The sequence below is a fragment of the Hypanus sabinus genome, chromosome 4, assembly GCF_030144855.1.
Source record: "Hypanus sabinus isolate sHypSab1 chromosome 4, sHypSab1.hap1, whole genome shotgun sequence".
NCBI lineage: Eukaryota > Metazoa > Chordata > Chondrichthyes > Myliobatiformes > Dasyatidae > Hypanus > Hypanus sabinus.
Genome location: NC_082709.1, coordinates 48651928 through 48670771, shown reverse-complemented (window position 1 = coordinate 48670771; position 18844 = coordinate 48651928). Strand labels below are relative to the sequence as shown.

Sequence of the window (18844 nt, the reverse complement as noted above, 5' to 3'; positions counted from 1 at the left end):
GAGCATAGAAGACTCTGAGATCATCTGGTAATGAAATCTTGTTGTCACCTCTGTCGCATGATTTCACTTTATAAGAAGTGATCGTGTTCAAACTCTGCCACGGCTGATGAGCATTCTTTATTGATTCAAGTTTAGTCTGGAATTGCCACTTCATTCATGAGATGGCTTTCCGGAGACTGGGCCTGGATCTCTGGTAACTTTCTTGGTCACCAGATTTGAATGCCTCTGATCTGGCCCTCAGCAGATTGTCGATCTCATGGTTCATCCAGGGCTCCTGGTTGAAGAAGACTGAATGAATGCTTGTCGACAATGATTTTTATAAATCAACAACTTATCTGAAGCTTATTATTGGCCTTTCTCACATAAAAAGAAAGAATTTAAAGGTATGGGATATCACAAGGATGGAGAGGAAATCCAGAATGAGCAGGTAATTGAAATGCTGAGTGTATGTGTATAGTTCTTCAGTGACAGGAGAGTGGAAGGCTTGGACTGTTCAACGTGTTCAACAAGAGAAGTGGAGCAAACATAATGAACGTCAGAGGTGGGAAAACTACAGGGAACCACTGCAAAAGGCAACATTAACTCTCACTTGGAGGATCAAGGGGGTTATGGAGGGAGAGGCAGCAGATATTATTGAAGAGAAATCATTTTTGACTCATCTGGCTGAAGGGGTAGCTGACCAGTGTTGTGCTAGAGAAGCTGTATAGATGGATTTTCAAAAGTTATTTGTCATTTTAATAAGATATGCCTTCAAAATTTAGGCAGCTTGAGAAAGAGAACCAAACTGCTACTTTGACCTAGGTGAATGGACCTGGGTGATATGTAGCTGTGAATGTTCCTGAACTGTTTGGTTTATACAACAATTAAAATGATAAGAAAGCACAACTGTAAGAATCCAGAATGTCTTTGTTGTTTTTCTACAATAAATGAAAAAAAGGATTTTGTTCCATTTTGCTGATGTTTAATGTTGTGTCAGCAGAATAACAAGAAACTGCCTAGTGAGGCCTTTCGACCCTGCATATAAATACCAACTTGTGTTCGGCAGTGAAACACTCAGCTGGTTACCAGACTCACTGTGTTCAAAATGGGAAAGGCAAGGGCTACTCAGTAAATGAACTAAATGAGAATTCTCCATGAACACCTGAGCAACTATTAACACAGATATGTTTCTTCCCACAGATCATCTTCTACGAGGACAGGAACTTCCAGGGTCGGCACTATGAGTGCAGCTCCGACTGTGGCGACCTCTCCCCTTACTTCAGCCGCTGTAACTCCATCCGTGTTGAGAGTGACTGGTGGGTGTTGTACGAGAGACCCAACTACATGGGATACCAGTATGTCCTGAGCAGGGGAGAGTATCCTGACTACCAGCGCTGGATGGGATTCAATGACACAATCAGGTCCTGTCGCAGTTACCCATACGTAAGTTGCAATATTTTTCTCAGGCGATTTGATCTTTTGCAGATTGGCTCTGAAAATGGAAAATTTGCCTAGCAAGTGCCTAATTAGTGTTAAATATGTCTAAGTGTATAAATATGCTCAGGTGTTTCGAGGTTAAGCAGGAGGTCGTGTTGGGTCTCATTGAGCGTTAGGGTAGATAAGCCCCAAGTTCAGATGGAATATACCCCAGCTTATTGTGAGAGACAAGAGATGAGATTCCTGGCGCACTGTCCAACATCTTCATGCCTTTTCTTGCCGTCCAGTGCATTGCATATAATTTTGATCACCCCATTACATGAATGTTTAGACTTTAGACTTAGAAGGTGCAGCAGAAGCTTATCAGGATGCTGCCTGGTTTAGAGGGCATATGTTGTATTGGGAGGTCTAGCAAACTTGAGTTGTTTTCCCTGGAGGTTGAAGGGAGATCCGATAGAGGTTTATAAGTTTATGAAAGGCACGGGTAAAATATCTCCTATCACAGGACCTGCATTTAAGGTGAGAGGGTGTGAGTTCAAAGGAGATTTGGGAGGCAAGTCTTTTACACAGAGAGGGTTGGGTGTCTGGAAGGCATTGACTGGTGTGCTGCTAGTGGCAGGTTCATCAGGGGCTTTTGAGAGACTCTCAGATAGGCACATGAAAGTAAGGGAGGTGGAAGGACATGGACATTGATCAGACAGGAGGGATTAGTTTAGTTTGCCATTTAATTTAAAGAGCCAACTAAATTTAAATGTACTAATTTAATTGGTTGGGCCGAACATTGTGGGCCAAGGGCCTGTTTCTCTCTCTGATATCCGATATTCTATGTTCAAAATGCAGCTTTTCACATTATTTGCTGTGTTTTCTTTTAACTCCCATTTGAACCAGCAGCAATGCTGGTTGGAGGCATCACTGATTCAGACAATAAGTGAAATGATCAAATTGCATCTGACCTTAACTTCCATTGAAGTCAATGTCCAGTCTATGAATTAGTGTTGAGAAGTAGTGAATAATAAGGGAACAATTTACTAAACATCATTTCTGAAACTCTGTGTTTCCTACTCCAGTACCGAGGTGGAAACTACAGGATGAGGATTTACGAGAGACCTGATTTTGGAGGGCAGATGATGGAATTCATAGATAACTGTCCCTCTGTCTATGATCGTTTCCGTTACCGTGACATCCACTCCTGTCAGGTGATGGATGGTTACTGGATCTTCTATGAACATCCAAATTACATAGGCCAACAGTACTTCCTGAGACCCGGGGAATACAGGAGATACAGCGACTGGGGCGGCTACAACTCAATGATCGGGTCCTTCAGGCGCATGAGGGACTTCTAAATATTGTTCTTGAAATTCTGATTTTATCTGGTTGAAATATTTATGGAGCTAATAAAATATCTTTGATGACATGATCAGCTCATTTAATTTATTTACCCTCATTCCACTGGACAGAATCTGGGACAGTAATCATAATCTGAGGACCACATTAAATTGTTTTACCACAGTTGGTTCCAGTTAACAGATAACATTATGATGATTCATAGGAGGCTGAAAAATACAAACTTAATAGAAAGTTGTTCATTGCCTCTTGTGTTATTGCGTTCATTGCCTTGAGCTCCATTTTTGAATTTATTTCCAGTGTATTTAATGAGTAGAAATATCTATCTTTATGAGTTCCGTGATTCTGATGGTTTTGTGAAAGGACTTCATAAAAGCGTGAACAATATAAATGGAGTTAAATAGCACAGAAATCAGACATTTTCATAGGTTCAAAGGCTCAATTTATATTTATATTTATATTTGATATTTGACTTCTCCAGACAGCCATGAAATACAGAAAAACAAATGAATAGTTGAAAAGAAAGACATCCCCACCTAGCATGAAAAAGAAAAAGAAACAAGACTCACAAACCCAAAAAGACCCTCCCACACACGGAAAACTACCCCCATTCCCAGCCCTTGCAAAAAATAGCAACAATAGCATTAATCCCCAAGCTCCTTCCACACAAAAGAATCAACGAAAGTAACATCAAATCCCATTCCCTCTCTCTCAAATATATCAGCGACAATATAATCAAAACCCCCAACTCCCTCTCTCAGATACAGAGCAGTAACAGATTGGTCACTCAGAAAACCACCAACAAAAAACTCAGTCCACAAACGCCCAACTCCTCCTCGCACAAAAAGTAACATAACAGTTGCCTGCCAATTGGCAGCAAGAAAGAAATCATTGAAAACTGAAGGCTACCAACATAAAGTACAGTCCAACAATCGCATAAATCTCAGACTATTGAAAACATCTTCCCTGAGGAGAGTGGCCATACAAACTCAGACCTTCTGTGAAGAGCACCTGCAGCGCTGGTTCTGAACACTGCCAAGCTGGCTACTGACTGGCGTCGCCTCATGGCCTCTCTTGAGAGTGACCGCTGATCTCCTCCTCAATCTTCCTCAATACCTCAAACTAGAGTTTTTCTTGACCATGCTTTGGTCTTTTGCACAAGGCTGCTTGTGCTCTCAGTCCTCTTTGGGACCTTGTCTCTGACCTCGATGTGGCAGTTCCTGCTCTCGGCCCTCTCCGGACACAGGACAGAGCTTGCTCATTTGATCCAATTCCAACCTCCACAGTCACGGACTCCAGCAGTTCCGTAACACAGTCAAGACAAGAACAACAAGCAGAAGATGATGAGAAAGTGAAATAATTGACACCATTGGCTATTTGATGATGTTGCCTGAGGAATTGTTCATTGGCGCCATCTTGACCAGAATATTTACAAAACATTTCGCAAATTTTTCTTTATACTTTTACAAAATATGACCGAAGTGAGACTAGTATAATCAACAACAAGACATGGACAGAAATCTGCTGGATAGAGTGAACATACCTACGATTCTGTGTGGGTCCGCATTGTGAAAGATGGAATTTGAATCGAATTTGATATGGAATGATTTGAAGCTGCAGAATCTTCTGAAGTAAGTTAACAAAAAGAAGGAAATGAGCTTGAATTATTGAAACCTCAGTCAACACTGTTCCTAAAGAATGTAATAAGACTGAAACGTAAGTCTTGGAGAAGATGATGATCCTCTGGAATTGTCTATCCCAGATTGTTGTAGAGGCAGATCATTGGGATATTAAAAGGAGAAGTGGAAACTCTTTTGAAATATCAGGAGATGCAGAATTGGCTCAGAAGAGGACAGGAGTAGACTTTGTTAGTGTATCAATAACTTCTTACCACTTAATACTGAACAGTATGAAAGAGATACAGAAAGTGTATCATAGTTTAACACAGAAGCACAATTTGAGTTGAAATTGAAGCTCATCAAATCCACATATTTTAGGTGGTTTTCAGTAATCTTAGAATTAAATCAAAGCATATTGCTGTGAAGGGATTTAATTCTGAAAGTGGATGCATTAGATACTAGAGCAAGGCTTTTGCTTTGGCAAAGAGCAGCAACTACCTTTACTTTAGGAAGATTTCCTAATCGCTTGTTGTGGGATGCTAATGTAAGGACAGAAGAATCTTACCAGATTTAAGACACATTTCTATATTCTTTAGAGTAGAGTGAAGGATGACCTTACTGAAACAAATAACATCCTAAACCACATGATAGGGTTGATATCGAGATGTTTCCAAGGTTAGGGGCCTCGGACTAGTTGTCATAGCAATAAGATAATAGGGCATTTACTTAAAGTTGAGGTGCTGAAAAATTTCTTCTCACTGAAATAGGCAAATCAACAACCCAGTAAGGTCGTAGCAAAATAACTGTAGTGTATGTGTCATCTCCCAGAACTGCCTGAAATAATAATCTCAGATGTAAACTCCTTAAGAATTAAGATTTCCCCAGAAGGAAGGAAACTGATGGATAGTGTTAGGCAGGTTTTTAAAGTCATGAGAAGTACGTACAAGTTGGAGGTTCAAGGAGTCTAAGATTAAAGGACATAGATTTGGAATGTGAGGGGAAAGAGGGGTACTGAGGAGCACATTTTTCACACAGAGCAAGGTGGGTATATGGACCAGACTACCAGAGGAATTTGTAATAGTTGGGAAAATTTCAATGTTTAGATGACATTTAAACAGGTACATGGATTGCAAATATGCATCAATGCAGGCAAGCAAGACCTGCACAGATGAGCAAATTGCTCAACATGGCTGAGTTGGGCTGAGGGGCCTGTCACTGTGGAGTATAACTCCATGACCCTAATATTCTTTGGAAAGAACCTTCCAAACTCTCAGATTCCATCAGCAAAACGGACAAGGGCAGCAACAGCATGGAAACACCTCCATCTGGAAGTTGCCTCCAAGCCACACTCAGACAATTGAAGATACGCAAACACCTGAAGTTAAAATGGATATGTTAAAAGATGTTTTAAAAATATTTTTCACTACTTGAAAAATACTGGCAGTGATAATATTCATAATTATTGAGATTAAAAATAAACTCGCCTTCATCCATACCTATTAATACATGTCAGCAATTTTCTTAAAAGTCCTGAAAAAGGGCTCACATTTTTGACAGAAGTCAAAACTTATCTCTTACCTAAAGGAGAAATCACAAATGGCCCATCAAAATATTGCTTGTTTACAAATTCTATACACAAATTGTATGTATTCCACATCTAATTTCCACTCACTTACTGTAGATAACTGCTATATACTTAAAGAAGGGCAGAAAGGATGCTATAAGGGTATGAAAGGAAGCAAAGAACAACTGATAATAGGTTCTGTAATTCTAAATCAAATCTGGAGGAAAAGCAGAAATCTTTCATGTTGTTATATTGACTACCAAAAAGCATTTGATTCTGTCCCAGACATAAGGTTGATAGGAGTTCTTAATATATATAAACTACACCCAATACTTGTTAAATTCCTATAACATCTGATGAAGCATTGGCATCACCCCATCTGTTAACAACACAAAAAAAAATACAACCACCATTATCAAAATAAAGTGAGGCATTTTCCAGGGTGACTCTGTAAGCCCACTATAGTTTTGTCTAGCTTTAAATCTGCTGTCAAATTTACTGAATCAGATGAAAATAGGGTACCAAATAAAAAATAACCATACGAACTACACCATGACACACATTTTATACATGAACGATTTGAAATGATATACTCCTTTATCAATAAAGTCAGATAAAACTTTTAAGGATATAGTTTCAACAATTAAAACAAGATTCAGCAATGCATGTTAGCATATGCAATTTTGAGAAGAAATACACACAACTAAACTTAAATGAATGTCGAACCCAGATAAATGAAGAAAATATCACTACAGAAGAAAAAGTTAACCAATGGAAGAGCATGGCCCTCCATGGAAGACGTCCCCATGATCTGAGCAGACCAGTTGTCAACGAGAAAGCATAAAATACTTGACTCTGTGTTGGAAACCTCTTCCCAGAAATCGAAGGAGCAATCTGATTACACAAATAATTATCAAAAATATATAATAAAAGACCAAAAAAATCAAGACAATAAATGCAGAAAATGCAAAGAGAAACCAGAAACAATCCAACATATTACAGGATCCTGTAGCATTTTAACTGAATCGGATTACTCGCACAGGCATAACCAAGTGGCAAACACAATTCACCAAAATCTTGCTTTAAAATACAAACTCATAAAGGACACCATACCTTACTTACCTTACTATAAATCAAGCCTTATCCAGTTTTAGCGTCACAAGTCAATAGATTTTATTCTGACCGATACGTTGTTACTGATAGGACAATCCAGGATAATAGTGTGGATGTAATAATACAGGATAAACAAACTAGAACAACTAACTAGGCGGGTATAGCTATTCCAAACACATATAACATGCAGAAATCAATAAATGTAAAACACCAGAAATATGCTGAATGGAAAGAGGAAATTGAATGACTGTGGATCATGAGCATATGTCCCATTCATAATATCTTCGGTTGGTATCTTCCCAAAGCCTCTACAGAATTGCATTAAACAGTCAGGGATAGATGATAATATCTACGAAAGCTTCAGAAAGCCATAATACAAAAAACCACTCAAATAGTCCCAAAGTTCCTAGCAATTGAGAAATGAGTGTGCTTGGCTATGCCCAAGCCTCAGCTTTTACCAGCTTGAGCTGAGAAAAAATATTTAATAAATAAGCAATATACTTCGGGAGCATGTGATGAAGAGTCCATAGGTTGTGGAAGCTGGTCAGTGATATACCAAGTGGAGTTGAGTGACGTTATCCCCACTGGTGCTTGAAAGTTAATAACAGTTCCTGAACCTGCTGGTGTGAGTCCTGAGGTACCTGTATCTTCTTCCTGAGAGCAGCAGTAACAAGGGAGCACGGCTTGGCTGGTGGGGGTCCTGGAGGATGGATGCTCCTTTCCTATGACAAAGCTCCATGTATATATGCTCACTGGTGGGAAGAGCTTTACCTGTGATGGACTGGGCTGCATCCATTACTTTTTATAGTATTTTTACATTCAAGGATATCAGTGTTTCCATACCAAGCCACTTTCAGCAAGTCAAGATATTCTCCACCACATATCTAGAGGAACTTGTCAACGTTTTAGATGTCAAGCCATATCTTCACAATGGAGTATTGCAGGAGGCTAGGCACACAGCTTTGTGGTGCAATGGTGATGCTGGAAATTGTGGAGGAGAAATTGTTGCCAATTCAAGCTGACTGGGGTCTACAAGTGAAGAAATCGAAGATCCAATTGCACAAGGAGATATTGAGGGCAAGGCCATGAAGCTTATTGATTAATTTTGAGGAGATGATGGGATTGAATGCTGAGCTGCACTCAATAAAGAGCACTGTGCTGTATGCATCTTAGCTGTCCAGATGTTGCAGGATTGAGTGAAGTACCAAAAATTGCAATCTGTTGTGGACCTGTTGTGCCAATAGGCAAATTGGAGTGGGTCCAAGTCACTTCTCTGGCAGCAATTGAAATGTTTCATAATTAAATTCTCAAAGCACTTCACTGCTGCAGATGTAAGTGTTTCTGGATGATGGTCGTTGAGGCAGATTACCACGTTCTTCTTAGACACCAGTACAATTAAAGCCTGCTTGAAGCAGATGGATACCTCAGACTGCAGAAGCGAATGGTTAAATATCTCAGTGAACACTCCAGCCAGTTCATCTGGCCAGAAGCCCCATCTGGGCCTGATGGTTTCTGTGGGTTTGTTCTCCTAAGGGATTCTCTCATGTTGACGTCAAAGACTGAAATCACAGGGTCAACAAAAGTTGAGGGATTTCATGATGGTTCTTTCATATTTGGAAGTTGCCTCCAAGCCACACTCACTCAAATGAAGACATGGGAACACTTAAAGTTACATTGGATCTGCTAAAAGAAGTTATAAAAATTAGCCACAACTGGAAAAGTACCGACAGTGATAATATTCATAATTATTAGTATAAAAAATTACTTGCCTTTATTCATTCCTATTAATACATGTCAACAAGTTTCTTAACAATCTTGAAAAAATGCCTGAAAGTTTGACAGAAGTTACAACTTATGTCTTACCTAAAGGAGAAAACACAAAAAAAACATCAAAATATTGTCCTATTGCTTGGCTACAAATGATTTACAAAATTGTATGCATCCCACAACTAATCACCACTCACTTTGGTAATCACTGTATACTTACTGAAGAGCAGAAAGGATGCTGTAAGGATTTGAAAGGATTCTAAATCAAAGCAAGAGAAACATGGGCATTTTTGATTTTGCTATACCAAAGAGCATTTCATTCTGTCCCACACTGATAGTTAATAGAAGTTCTTAAAATATGTAAACTACATCAAATACTTGTGAAATTTCTTCAACACCTGTTGAAGCATTGATATACTATAATCACCCTGTAGTGTTCTCGTACAGGTGTAAGAACTCTGAACTAAACACTGAATTTAAACCATAGTCAATGAGGGCACGATCGCAGTAAGATTAACTGTTTACTGTTCACTCTTCCACATTAACGTGTGGTAAAAACTGTTGATAAAACAATACAAAATATATACAGTGTTTGTTTCCTTCTTGGCATCGCATTTACATCATAAATACATGTAAAAGTAAAACTACAACAAACTATATTACATTAAAGTACAACATACAGTCAGAATCTACCTATGCCATCAACTGGCTTTAAATAGACTTCACAAACTATCCAGCACGCTTTCAATAACAAAGAACATAAACTTTATCAACCGTCATTACTTTTAACAGAATCAGCGGTAACATTTTTATTTCAACATATCGATTATCTTATAAACTTATGGCATTGCTTCTATGATGCTTCTTAGTGCGTAGAATGAAAACTTTTCTTGCGCTGATCCTGCACACACAAGCCCCCGCCTTCCCATTTCTACAAACCAGTATTTTCCCACAAGACGCGGCAAAACCAGGTATGACGTCATCGCGTGCCACGATACATCACAGACAACAAATTTACTTTCAACAACCTCAACTTTAACTAGAAAATAATTACAAACAAATTACTAAAGCAAAAATGTAATAAAGCTAAACAAATGCCTTAAGGGCAACACACATACCCTATCTACTAACAACAAAAAAAGAACCACCATTATCAAAATAAGTGAGGTATTTTCCAGGGCAAATCTGTAAGCCTACGATGGTTTTGCCTAGCTTTAAACCCACTCTCTACTTTACTGAAATGTATGAAAATAAGACATAAAGTCTGAAACAACCAAGTTAATTGCACCTTGACACACGTTCTATACATGGGCAATTTGAAATTATGCACTCCTTCATCAGTAAAGCTAAAACAATTAATTAAAATAGTAGAACAATTTTGGAAAGATGTAAAAATGTACTTTGGACTAGATAAGTGCAGGACATTAAAGATAAAGAAAGGTGCAATAGAGCACATAGAACACCAAACCAACTGACTGAGGGCAACCTGAGTATCCAATGACTCAATGAGGTTTTGAGGCCAAGGTCTTGAAACTTATTGATTAGTTTTGAGGGGTGATAGTTTTGAATGATGAGCTGTTGTCAATGAAGAGCATCCTGTTGTATGTATCTTTGCTGGCCAGATGTTCCAGGGTTGAGTAAAAAGCCAATGGACTGGAATCTGCTGTGGAACTGTTATTCTGATAGACAAATTACAGCAGATCCAAATCACTTCTCAGGCAGTAACAAGAATGTTTCATAATCAATCACTCAAAACACTTTACCATTCTCGATGTAGGTGCTACTGGATGATGGTCATTGAGGCAGGTTACCATGCTCTTCTTAGACAACTGCATAATTGAATCCTGCTTGAAGTAAACGGGCATCGCAGACTGCTGAAGAGAGTGGTTAAATATCTCAGTGAACATCCAGCCATTTCATCTGACCAGGTGCCCCAGCTGAGACACATGGTTTCTGTGGGTTTGTCCTCCTGAGGGTTCTCTCATGTTGACCTCAAAGACTGAAATCATAGGATCATTAGGAGCGGAGTGAATTCATGATGGTTCTTTCATATTTTGATGGTAAAAGTGAGTATTGAAGACATTGAGCTCATCTGGAAGTGAAGCTCTGTTCCCCGATTTCACTTTGTGATAGTATTCAATCTCTGCCATCTTTGTTGAGCATCCTTCATTGATTCAGGTTGAACATCAAATTGCCAGTTCACTCGTGAAATGGTTTTCCAGAGATTGCAACTGGACCTCTTGTAACTTTCTTGGTCACCAGAGTTGAATGCTTCTGATCTGTTCCTCAGCAGACTGTGGATCTCATGGTTCATCCAGGGCTCCTGGTTGGGGAAGATTCTCAATTGTTTTGTGGGGACATACTCATCGATGACTGCAATGATAAACTACAAGCCTATCAGAAGCAATTATTGATTGATTGGCTTTTCTCAAATCAGAAAAAGGAATTAAAAGCAAAGAAATATCACAACAATGGTGAGGAGATTCAGAATGTGGAGGTAATTGAAATGCTGATCGTATCTGTGCAGTTCTTCAATGACAGGAGGGTGGAAAACTTTGACTTTGCAACTTGTTCAACAAGATAAGTGGAGCAAGTATAATGAATTCTGAAGGTAGGGAAACTGCAAGGGAGCCAGAGCAAAAGGCAATATTAACTCTCCCTTGGATGATCAAATGGGTTATGAAGGGAGAGAAAACAGAGATTATTGAAAGCAAATCATGATTGACTCCTTTGGCTGAAGAGGAGTGCTGTGTGGAAGAAGTTGTAGAGATGGATTCCCAAAAGATGTTTCTCAGTTTAGTAAGGTATGTCCTCAACTTAGGCATTTTGGGAAAGGGAACCAAAATGCCATTTTGACCAAGGTGAATGGACATGGGTGATATGCAGCTGTGGATGTTCCTGAACTACTTCTTTTAAACAACAATTAAAATGAAAAGCAAGCACAACATAATACAACAAAAGTCTTTCTGCTTTTCTCCAATGAATGAGAATAAGGGGTTTTGCTGCATTTTGCTGAGGTTTAATGTTGTGTCATCAGAACAACAGGAAACTGCCTAGTGAAGCCTTTCGACCCTGCATATAAATACCAGCTTGTGTTCAGCAGTGAAACATTCAGTTGGTTACCAGACTCACTGTGTTCAAAATGGGAAAGGCAAGGACAACTCAGTAAATGAATTAAATGAGAATTCTCCATGAACACCTGAGCAACTATTAACACAGATATGTTTCTTCCCACAGATCATCTTCTACGAGGACAGGAACTTCCAGGGTCGGCACTATGAGTGCAGCACCGACTGTGCCGACCTCTCCCCTTATTTCAGCCGCTGTAACTCCATCCGTGTTGAGAATGACTGGTGGGTGTTGTACGAGAAACCCAACTACATGGGATACCAGTATGTCCTGAGCAGGGGAGAGTATCCTGACTACCAGCGCTGGATGGGATTGAATGACACAATCAGGTCCTGTCGCAGTTACCCATATGTAAGTTTCACATTTTCAAGGAGTTTGATTTTTTTTTAGCTTGGCTCTGAAAATGGAGAATTTGTCTTGCTAGTGCCTAATTGTTACAAAAATGCCTGAATGTCTTAAATTGCAAGGGTATTTTGAGGTGAAGGAGGAGGTAGTGGTGAGTTTCTTAAGGAGCATTAAGGTGGATATGTTCCAAGGCCTGATGGACAATATCCCTGGTTATTGAGAGAGGCAAGAGATGAGATAGTTGGAACCTTGATCAAGATCTTTATGTCTTTTCTAGCTCTCTGGAATATTACATGTAATTTTGCTCACACCATTATAGGAATGATGTTGAATGTTTGGAGATGGTGCAAAGGAGGCTTTTCAGGATGCTGCCTGGTTTAGAGGGCATGTGCTGTACTGAGAGGCAGAACAACTTGAATTATTTTTCTCTGGAGCAGCGGAGGTCGAGGTGAGATCTGATAGAGGTTTATAAGATTATGGGAGGCATAGATGTAGAAGACAGACAGTATCTTTTCCCCAGGGTTTAAATATCTCATACCAAAGAATATACATTTTAGTTGAGAGGGTGTGTGTTCAAAGGAGAGTGAGATAGAATTTTTTACATAGAGAGAGGTGGGTGGCAGTAGGATGTTATTAGAGGCAGGTACATCAGGGACTTTTAATAGATGGCTAAATAGGAACATGATTGTAAGAGAGATAGAAGGAGATGGACATTGTTTAGGCAGAAGGGATTAGTTTATTTGACCATTTAACTCAAATAGCCAACTAAATTTGAATTTACTAATTTAATTGTTTGAGCACAACAGTGTGGGCCCAAGGACCTTTTCCTATGCTTTATGTTCTTTCTTCTAAATGCAGAATTCCTCCTATTTATTTTTACAGTCTTTTTCTTTAACTTCTATTGGAACCAGCAGCAAAGCTGGTCAAAGGGATATCTGAGACAGATAATTAATGGAATGATCAAATTCCATCTGACTTTATTTCCCATTGAAGTTAGTCACCAGTTTGTGAATGAGTTTTGAGATATCGTGTATAGCAGGTGAATACTCTGTAAAACATCATGACTAAAACTCTGTGTTTCCTACTCCAGTACCGAGGTGGAAACTACAGGATGAGGATTTACGAGAGGCCTGACTTTGGAGGACAGATGATGGAATTCATGGACGATTGTCCCTCTGTCTATGATCGCTTCTGTTACCGTGACATCCACTCCTGTCAGGTGATGGACGGTTACTGGATCTTCTATGAACATCCCAACTACAGAGGCCGACAGTACTTCCTGAGACCCGGGGAATACAGGAGATACAGTGACTGGGGCGGCTACAACTCAATGATCGGGTCCTTCAGGTGCATGAGGGACTTCTAAAGGTTGCTCTTGAAAATCTAATTTTATCTTGTTGAAATATTTATGGAGGCAATAAAATACGTTTAATGACACTATCAGCTCATCTGATTCCATTTACTCTGATCCCACTGGACAGAATCAGGGACTGTAATCATGATCTGAGGACCACATTAAGTTGTTTTACCACAGTTGGTTCCAGTTAACATATAACGTTATGATAATTCATAGGAGGCTAAAAATACAAAATTAGTGGAAAGTTGTTCTCTGCCTCTTGTGTTATTGAGTTCATTGTGAGGCGTTGAGCTCCATTTCTGAATTTATTTCTGGTGTATTTAATGAGTTTAAATATCTATTTTTATGAGTTTTATTATTCTGATGGTTTTGTGAGATGACTTCACAAGAAATGAAACACCAGAATTAGAGACATGGATTGAAAGAGCACAGAAAGCAATGCTTTTCAAATGTTCAAAAGTTCATTTTGTTTTCAAAGTATACATGCACAATACCAACTTTGATATTTGTCTTCCCCAGACAGATAGAAAATTGAGAAAAATCAGGGGTCTTGTAGAAGGAAAATACATTAACTTCCCCCACTGAGGAAAAAACAATAAGTAACAAACCCCCACCCCCTCCCTTGCACAGAAACTAACAGAAAGCCCACCTTGCACATAAAAACTGTGACAATAGCATCAAACCACTAACACCTTTCCTCACAGAAAAAAAGCAGTGACAATAAAATCAAATCAAATCCCCAACCCTCTCCCTTGCAAAAAAATCCGTGACCATAACATCAAATCCCTCAACCACTCTGATACAGAGAAAGATAGATCACCCACACAGAAAAACACCAACAAGACCCCAAATTCCAACAGCTTCCTCTCAGAAAAATTAAAATATTGACTGTCTGCCAATCAGAAACAAGAAAGAAAACACTGAAAGCTGAAGGAGACCAATATAACATACAATCCAATAATCATATAAATTTCAGAATATTGAGAAAAACTTGCCTTCAGCATTTGAAGAGAGCAGCTGCACAGAATCAGTCCTTCTGTGAATAGTGACAGCAATGCTGGGTCCGAATGCTCCCTGACCCAGCTAATGACCAACATTTGCTCTGTGGCCTCTATGGAGAGCATTCAGTAACCTCCTCTGCGTTCACCTTGATGCCTCAAACTTCCTCATGGTTCAAAATGGAGTCACTGATAAATATGCCTTATCCTTGGTCGATTACTTGGAGCTTCATGTGCTCTTGGTCCTCTTTTGGATCCTGGCTCTGGTCTTCTTGACCAGGCAGCTCATGCTTTCAGTCCTCTCCAGATGCAGCAGAGCACCAGATGATTCGACTAAATTCCAAACTGCATGTCACAGGCAATTTCTGTAACACAAAAAAAAAGACAAAAAGAGCAAGCAGAAGAAGTTGAGAAGGTGAAATAATTGAAGAAGTTGGTAATTTGGAAGATGTCACCTGAGGAATTATTTGCTGGTACCATCTTGACCAGGAGATTTACAAAAAATTCTACAAATTTTAATTTTTACTTTTACAAAACATGATGAATTTTACCAAATTTGAAACTAGAGTAACCAACAAGATGACATGGACAGAAATCTGCTGGAGGGTTTGAACATATCAATGATTCTGTGTGGTTCAGCATTGTGAAGGATGGAATTTGAGGTGACTCAGGATGAAAGGAAACAGAGGGACATGAGGAGCTAGCTTTTCACACAGAGTGTAGTGGGTATATGGAACAAGCTCCCAGAGGAATTTGTAAAGGTTGGTACAATTTCAAAGCTTCACAGATATTTAGACAGGTACATGGATTGCAAATATGCACCAATGCATGGAAGTGAAACCTGCACTGGTGAGCAAATTGGACAACATGGTTGAGTTTGGCTGAAGGACCTGTTACTGTGCTATATACCTTCATGACCCTAATTCTCCTTGGAGAGAACATTTCAAACCCTCATGCTAACCAGCGAAAATGTCAAGGGCAGCAACAGCATGGAAGCACCTCCAGCTTGAAGTTGCCTCCAAGCCACACTCATTCAATTGAAGACATAGGAACACTTAAAGTTACATTGGGTATGTTAAAAGAAGCTATAAAAATTAATCACAACTGGAAAAGTACCAACAGTGATGATATTCATAATTATTGGAATAAAAAATGTACTTGCCTTTATTTATGCCTATTAAAAGATGTCAAGAATTTTCTTAATAATCCTGAAAAAAATGCCTGAAATTTTGACAGAAGTTACAACATGTGTCTTAGCTAAAGAAGAAAACACAAACGAGCCATCAAAATATTGTTCTATTGCTTGGTTACAAATGATGTACAAAATCATATGCATCCCACAAGTAATTACCACTCACTTAGATAACTACTTACTGAAGAGCAGGGAGGATACTGTAATGATTCAAAAGGATGTAAAGAACAACTGATGGTATATTCTGTAATTCTAAATCAAAACAAGAGAAACACAGATGTTGTGATAACAAAGAGCATTTGATTCTGTCCCACACTGATAGTTAATAGAAGTTCTTAAAATATGTAAACTACACCCAATACTTGTGAAATTTTTTAAACATCTGATGAAGCATTGATGTATTATAATCACCCTATCTATTAACAACTGAAAAAGAACCACCATTATCAAAATAAAATGAGGTATTTTCCAGGGCAACTCTATAAGCCAACTATGGTTTTGCCTAGCTTTAAACCCACTCTCTAATTTAGTGAAATGGATGAAAATAGGACATCAAATCTGAAACAACCAAATTAATTGCACCATGACACACGTTCTATACATGGGCAATTTGAAATCATACACTCCTTCATCATTAAAGCTAAAGCAATTAATTCAGATAGTAGAACAATCTTTGAAAAATGTGAAAATGTACTTTGGACTAGATAAGTGCAGAACATTAAAGATAAAGAAAGGTGCAATAGAGCACATAGAACACCAAACCAACTGACTGAGGGCAACCTGAGTATCCAATGACTCAAGGAGGTTTTGAGGCCAAGGTCTTGAAATTTATTGAATTATTTTGAGGGAAGGATAGTATTGAATGATGAGCTGTAGTCAATGCAGAGCATTCTGATATATGTATCTTTGCTGTCCAGATGTTCCAACAGTAAGTAGAAAGCCAATGGACTGGAATGTGCTGTGGAACTGTTAATTCGAAAGACAAATTACAACAGATCCAAATCACATCTCAGGCAGTAACAAGAATGTTTCATAATCAATCACTCAAAACACTTCATCATTCTCGATGTAGGTGCTACTGGATGATGGTCATTGAGGCAGGTTACCATGTCCTTCTTAGACAACTGCATAATTGAATCCTGCTTGAAGTAGATGGGCATTGCAGACTGCTGAAGAGAGTGGTTAAATATTTCAGTGAACACCCAGCCAGTTGATCAGCACAGGTTTTTAGTACCTGGCCAGGTTCCCCATCTGGGCCAGAAGATCTCTATGGGTTAACCCTCCTGATGGATGCTGTCAAGTTGGCCTCAGTGACTGAAAACACAGGGTTATTGGGAGTTGTGGCAGTTTGTGATAGTTCTTGCATAGAACATAATAACATAGAAAACCTACAGCACAATATAGGCCTTTCAGCCCACAATACTGTACCGAACATGTACTTACTTTAGAAATTTCTTAGGGTTACACATAGTCCTCTGTTTTTCTCATGCCTCTCTAATGCCTCTCATCATCTTATACATCTCTATCAGATCACCTCCAATCCTTCATCTCTCCAAGGAGAAAAGGCTGAGTTCACTCAACCTATTCTCCCCAATCTAGGTAACATCCTTGTAAATTTTCTCTGCATCCTTTCTATAGTTTCCACATCCTTCCTGTAGTGAGGTGACCAGAAATGAGCACAATACTGCAAGTGGGGTCTGACTCGGATCTTATACATCTATGACATTACCTCTCAGCTCTTGAACTCAATCCCATGGTTGATGAAGGCCAATACACTGTATGCCTTCTTAACTACACAGCCAAACTGCACAGCAGCTTTGAGTGTCCTATGCACACGGACCCCAAGTTCCCTCTGATCCTACCAAGAGTCTCACCATTAATACCATATTCTGCCATCATATTTGACCTACCAAAATGAGCCACCTCACTCTTGTCTGGGTTGAACTCCATTTGCCACTTCTCAGCCCAGTTTTGCATCCTATCAATGACCTGCTGTGACCTCTGACAGCCCTCCGCACAATCCACAACACCCCCAACCTTTGGGTCATCAGCAAATTTACTAACCCATCCCTCCACTTCCTCATCCAGGTCATTTATAAAACTCACAATGAGAAGGGGTCCCAGATCAGATCCCTGAGGCACACCACTGGTCGCCAACCTCCATGCAGAATATGACCCATCTACAACCACCCTTTGCCCTCTGTAGGCAAGCCAGTTCTGGATCCACAAAGTAATGTCCCCTTGAATCCCATGCCTCCCTACCTTCTCAATAAGCCTTGCATGGGGTGCCTTATCAAATGCCTTGCTGAAATCCATATACACTACATCTACTGCTGTACCTTCATCAATGTGTTTAGTCACATCTTCAAAAAATTCAATCAGGCTCGTAAGGCACAACCTGCCTTTGACAAAAGCATGCTGACTATTCCAAATCATATTATGCCTCTCCAAATGTTCATAACTCCTGCCTTTCAGGAATTTCTCCATCAGCTTACCAACCACTGAATTAAGACTCACTGGTCTATAATTTCCTGGGCTATCTCTACTCCCTTTCTCGAATAAGAGAACAACATCTGCAACCCACCAATCCTCCGGAACCTCTCCTGTCCCCATTGATGATGCAAAGAGCATTGTCAGAGGCTCAACAATCTCCTCCCTCAGCTTCCACAGTAGCCTGGGGTGCATCTCATCCAGTCCTGGTGACCTATCCAACTTGAAGATTTCCAAAAGCTCCAGCACATCCTCTTTCTTAATTTCTTTATGCTTAAGCTTTTCAGTCTGCTGTAAGTCATTCCTACAATCACCAAGGTCCTTTTCCATAGTGAAAACTCATGATGAGAAATGATCCCAAAACAGATCCCTGAGGCACACCACTGGTCACCAACTTCCATGCAGAATATGACCCATCTATAACCATTCTTTGCCTGCTGTGGGCAAGCCATTTCTGGATCCCAAGCAATGTCCCCTTGGATCCCATGCCTCCTTACTTTCTCAATAAGC

General features: G+C 39.5%; 2 protein-coding genes across 2 annotated transcripts; both read left to right on the top strand.

Moving 5' to 3' along the window:
* Positions 1-385: 385 nt before the first annotated feature.
* LOC132392102 (gamma-crystallin S-1-like) lies at positions 386-2759 on the top strand. The gene is made up of 3 exons (XM_059965952.1): positions 386-427; positions 1180-1422; positions 2484-2759. The coding sequence occupies exons 1-3, from the start codon at positions 386-388 to the stop codon at positions 2757-2759; spliced, it is 561 nt and encodes a 186-aa protein (XP_059821935.1).
* Positions 2760-11688: 8929 nt separating this feature from the next.
* On the top strand, positions 11689-13663 carry LOC132392738 (gamma-crystallin S-1-like). The gene is made up of 3 exons (XM_059967037.1): positions 11689-11701; positions 12059-12307; positions 13395-13663. The coding sequence occupies exons 1-3, from the start codon at positions 11689-11691 to the stop codon at positions 13661-13663; spliced, it is 531 nt and encodes a 176-aa protein (XP_059823020.1).
* Positions 13664-18844: the final 5181 nt, after the last annotated feature.

Excerpts from the sequence above, each read along its gene's own strand:
- LOC132392102 (XM_059965952.1), top strand. The coding sequence starts at position 386 with ATGGGATATCACAAGGATGGAGAGGAAATCCAGAATGAGCAG. Across the intron at positions 428-1,179 it reads AGGAAATCCAGAATGAGCAG|ATCATCTTCTACGAGGACAG; the intron begins GTAATTGAAATG and ends TTCTTCCCACAG. Across the intron at positions 1,423-2,483 it reads CCTGTCGCAGTTACCCATAC|TACCGAGGTGGAAACTACAG; the intron begins GTAAGTTGCAAT and ends TTCCTACTCCAG.
- LOC132392738 (XM_059967037.1), top strand. Across the intron at positions 12,308-13,394 it reads TCGCAGTTACCCATATGTAA|GTGGAAACTACAGGATGAGG; the intron begins GTTTCACATTTT and ends TCCAGTACCGAG.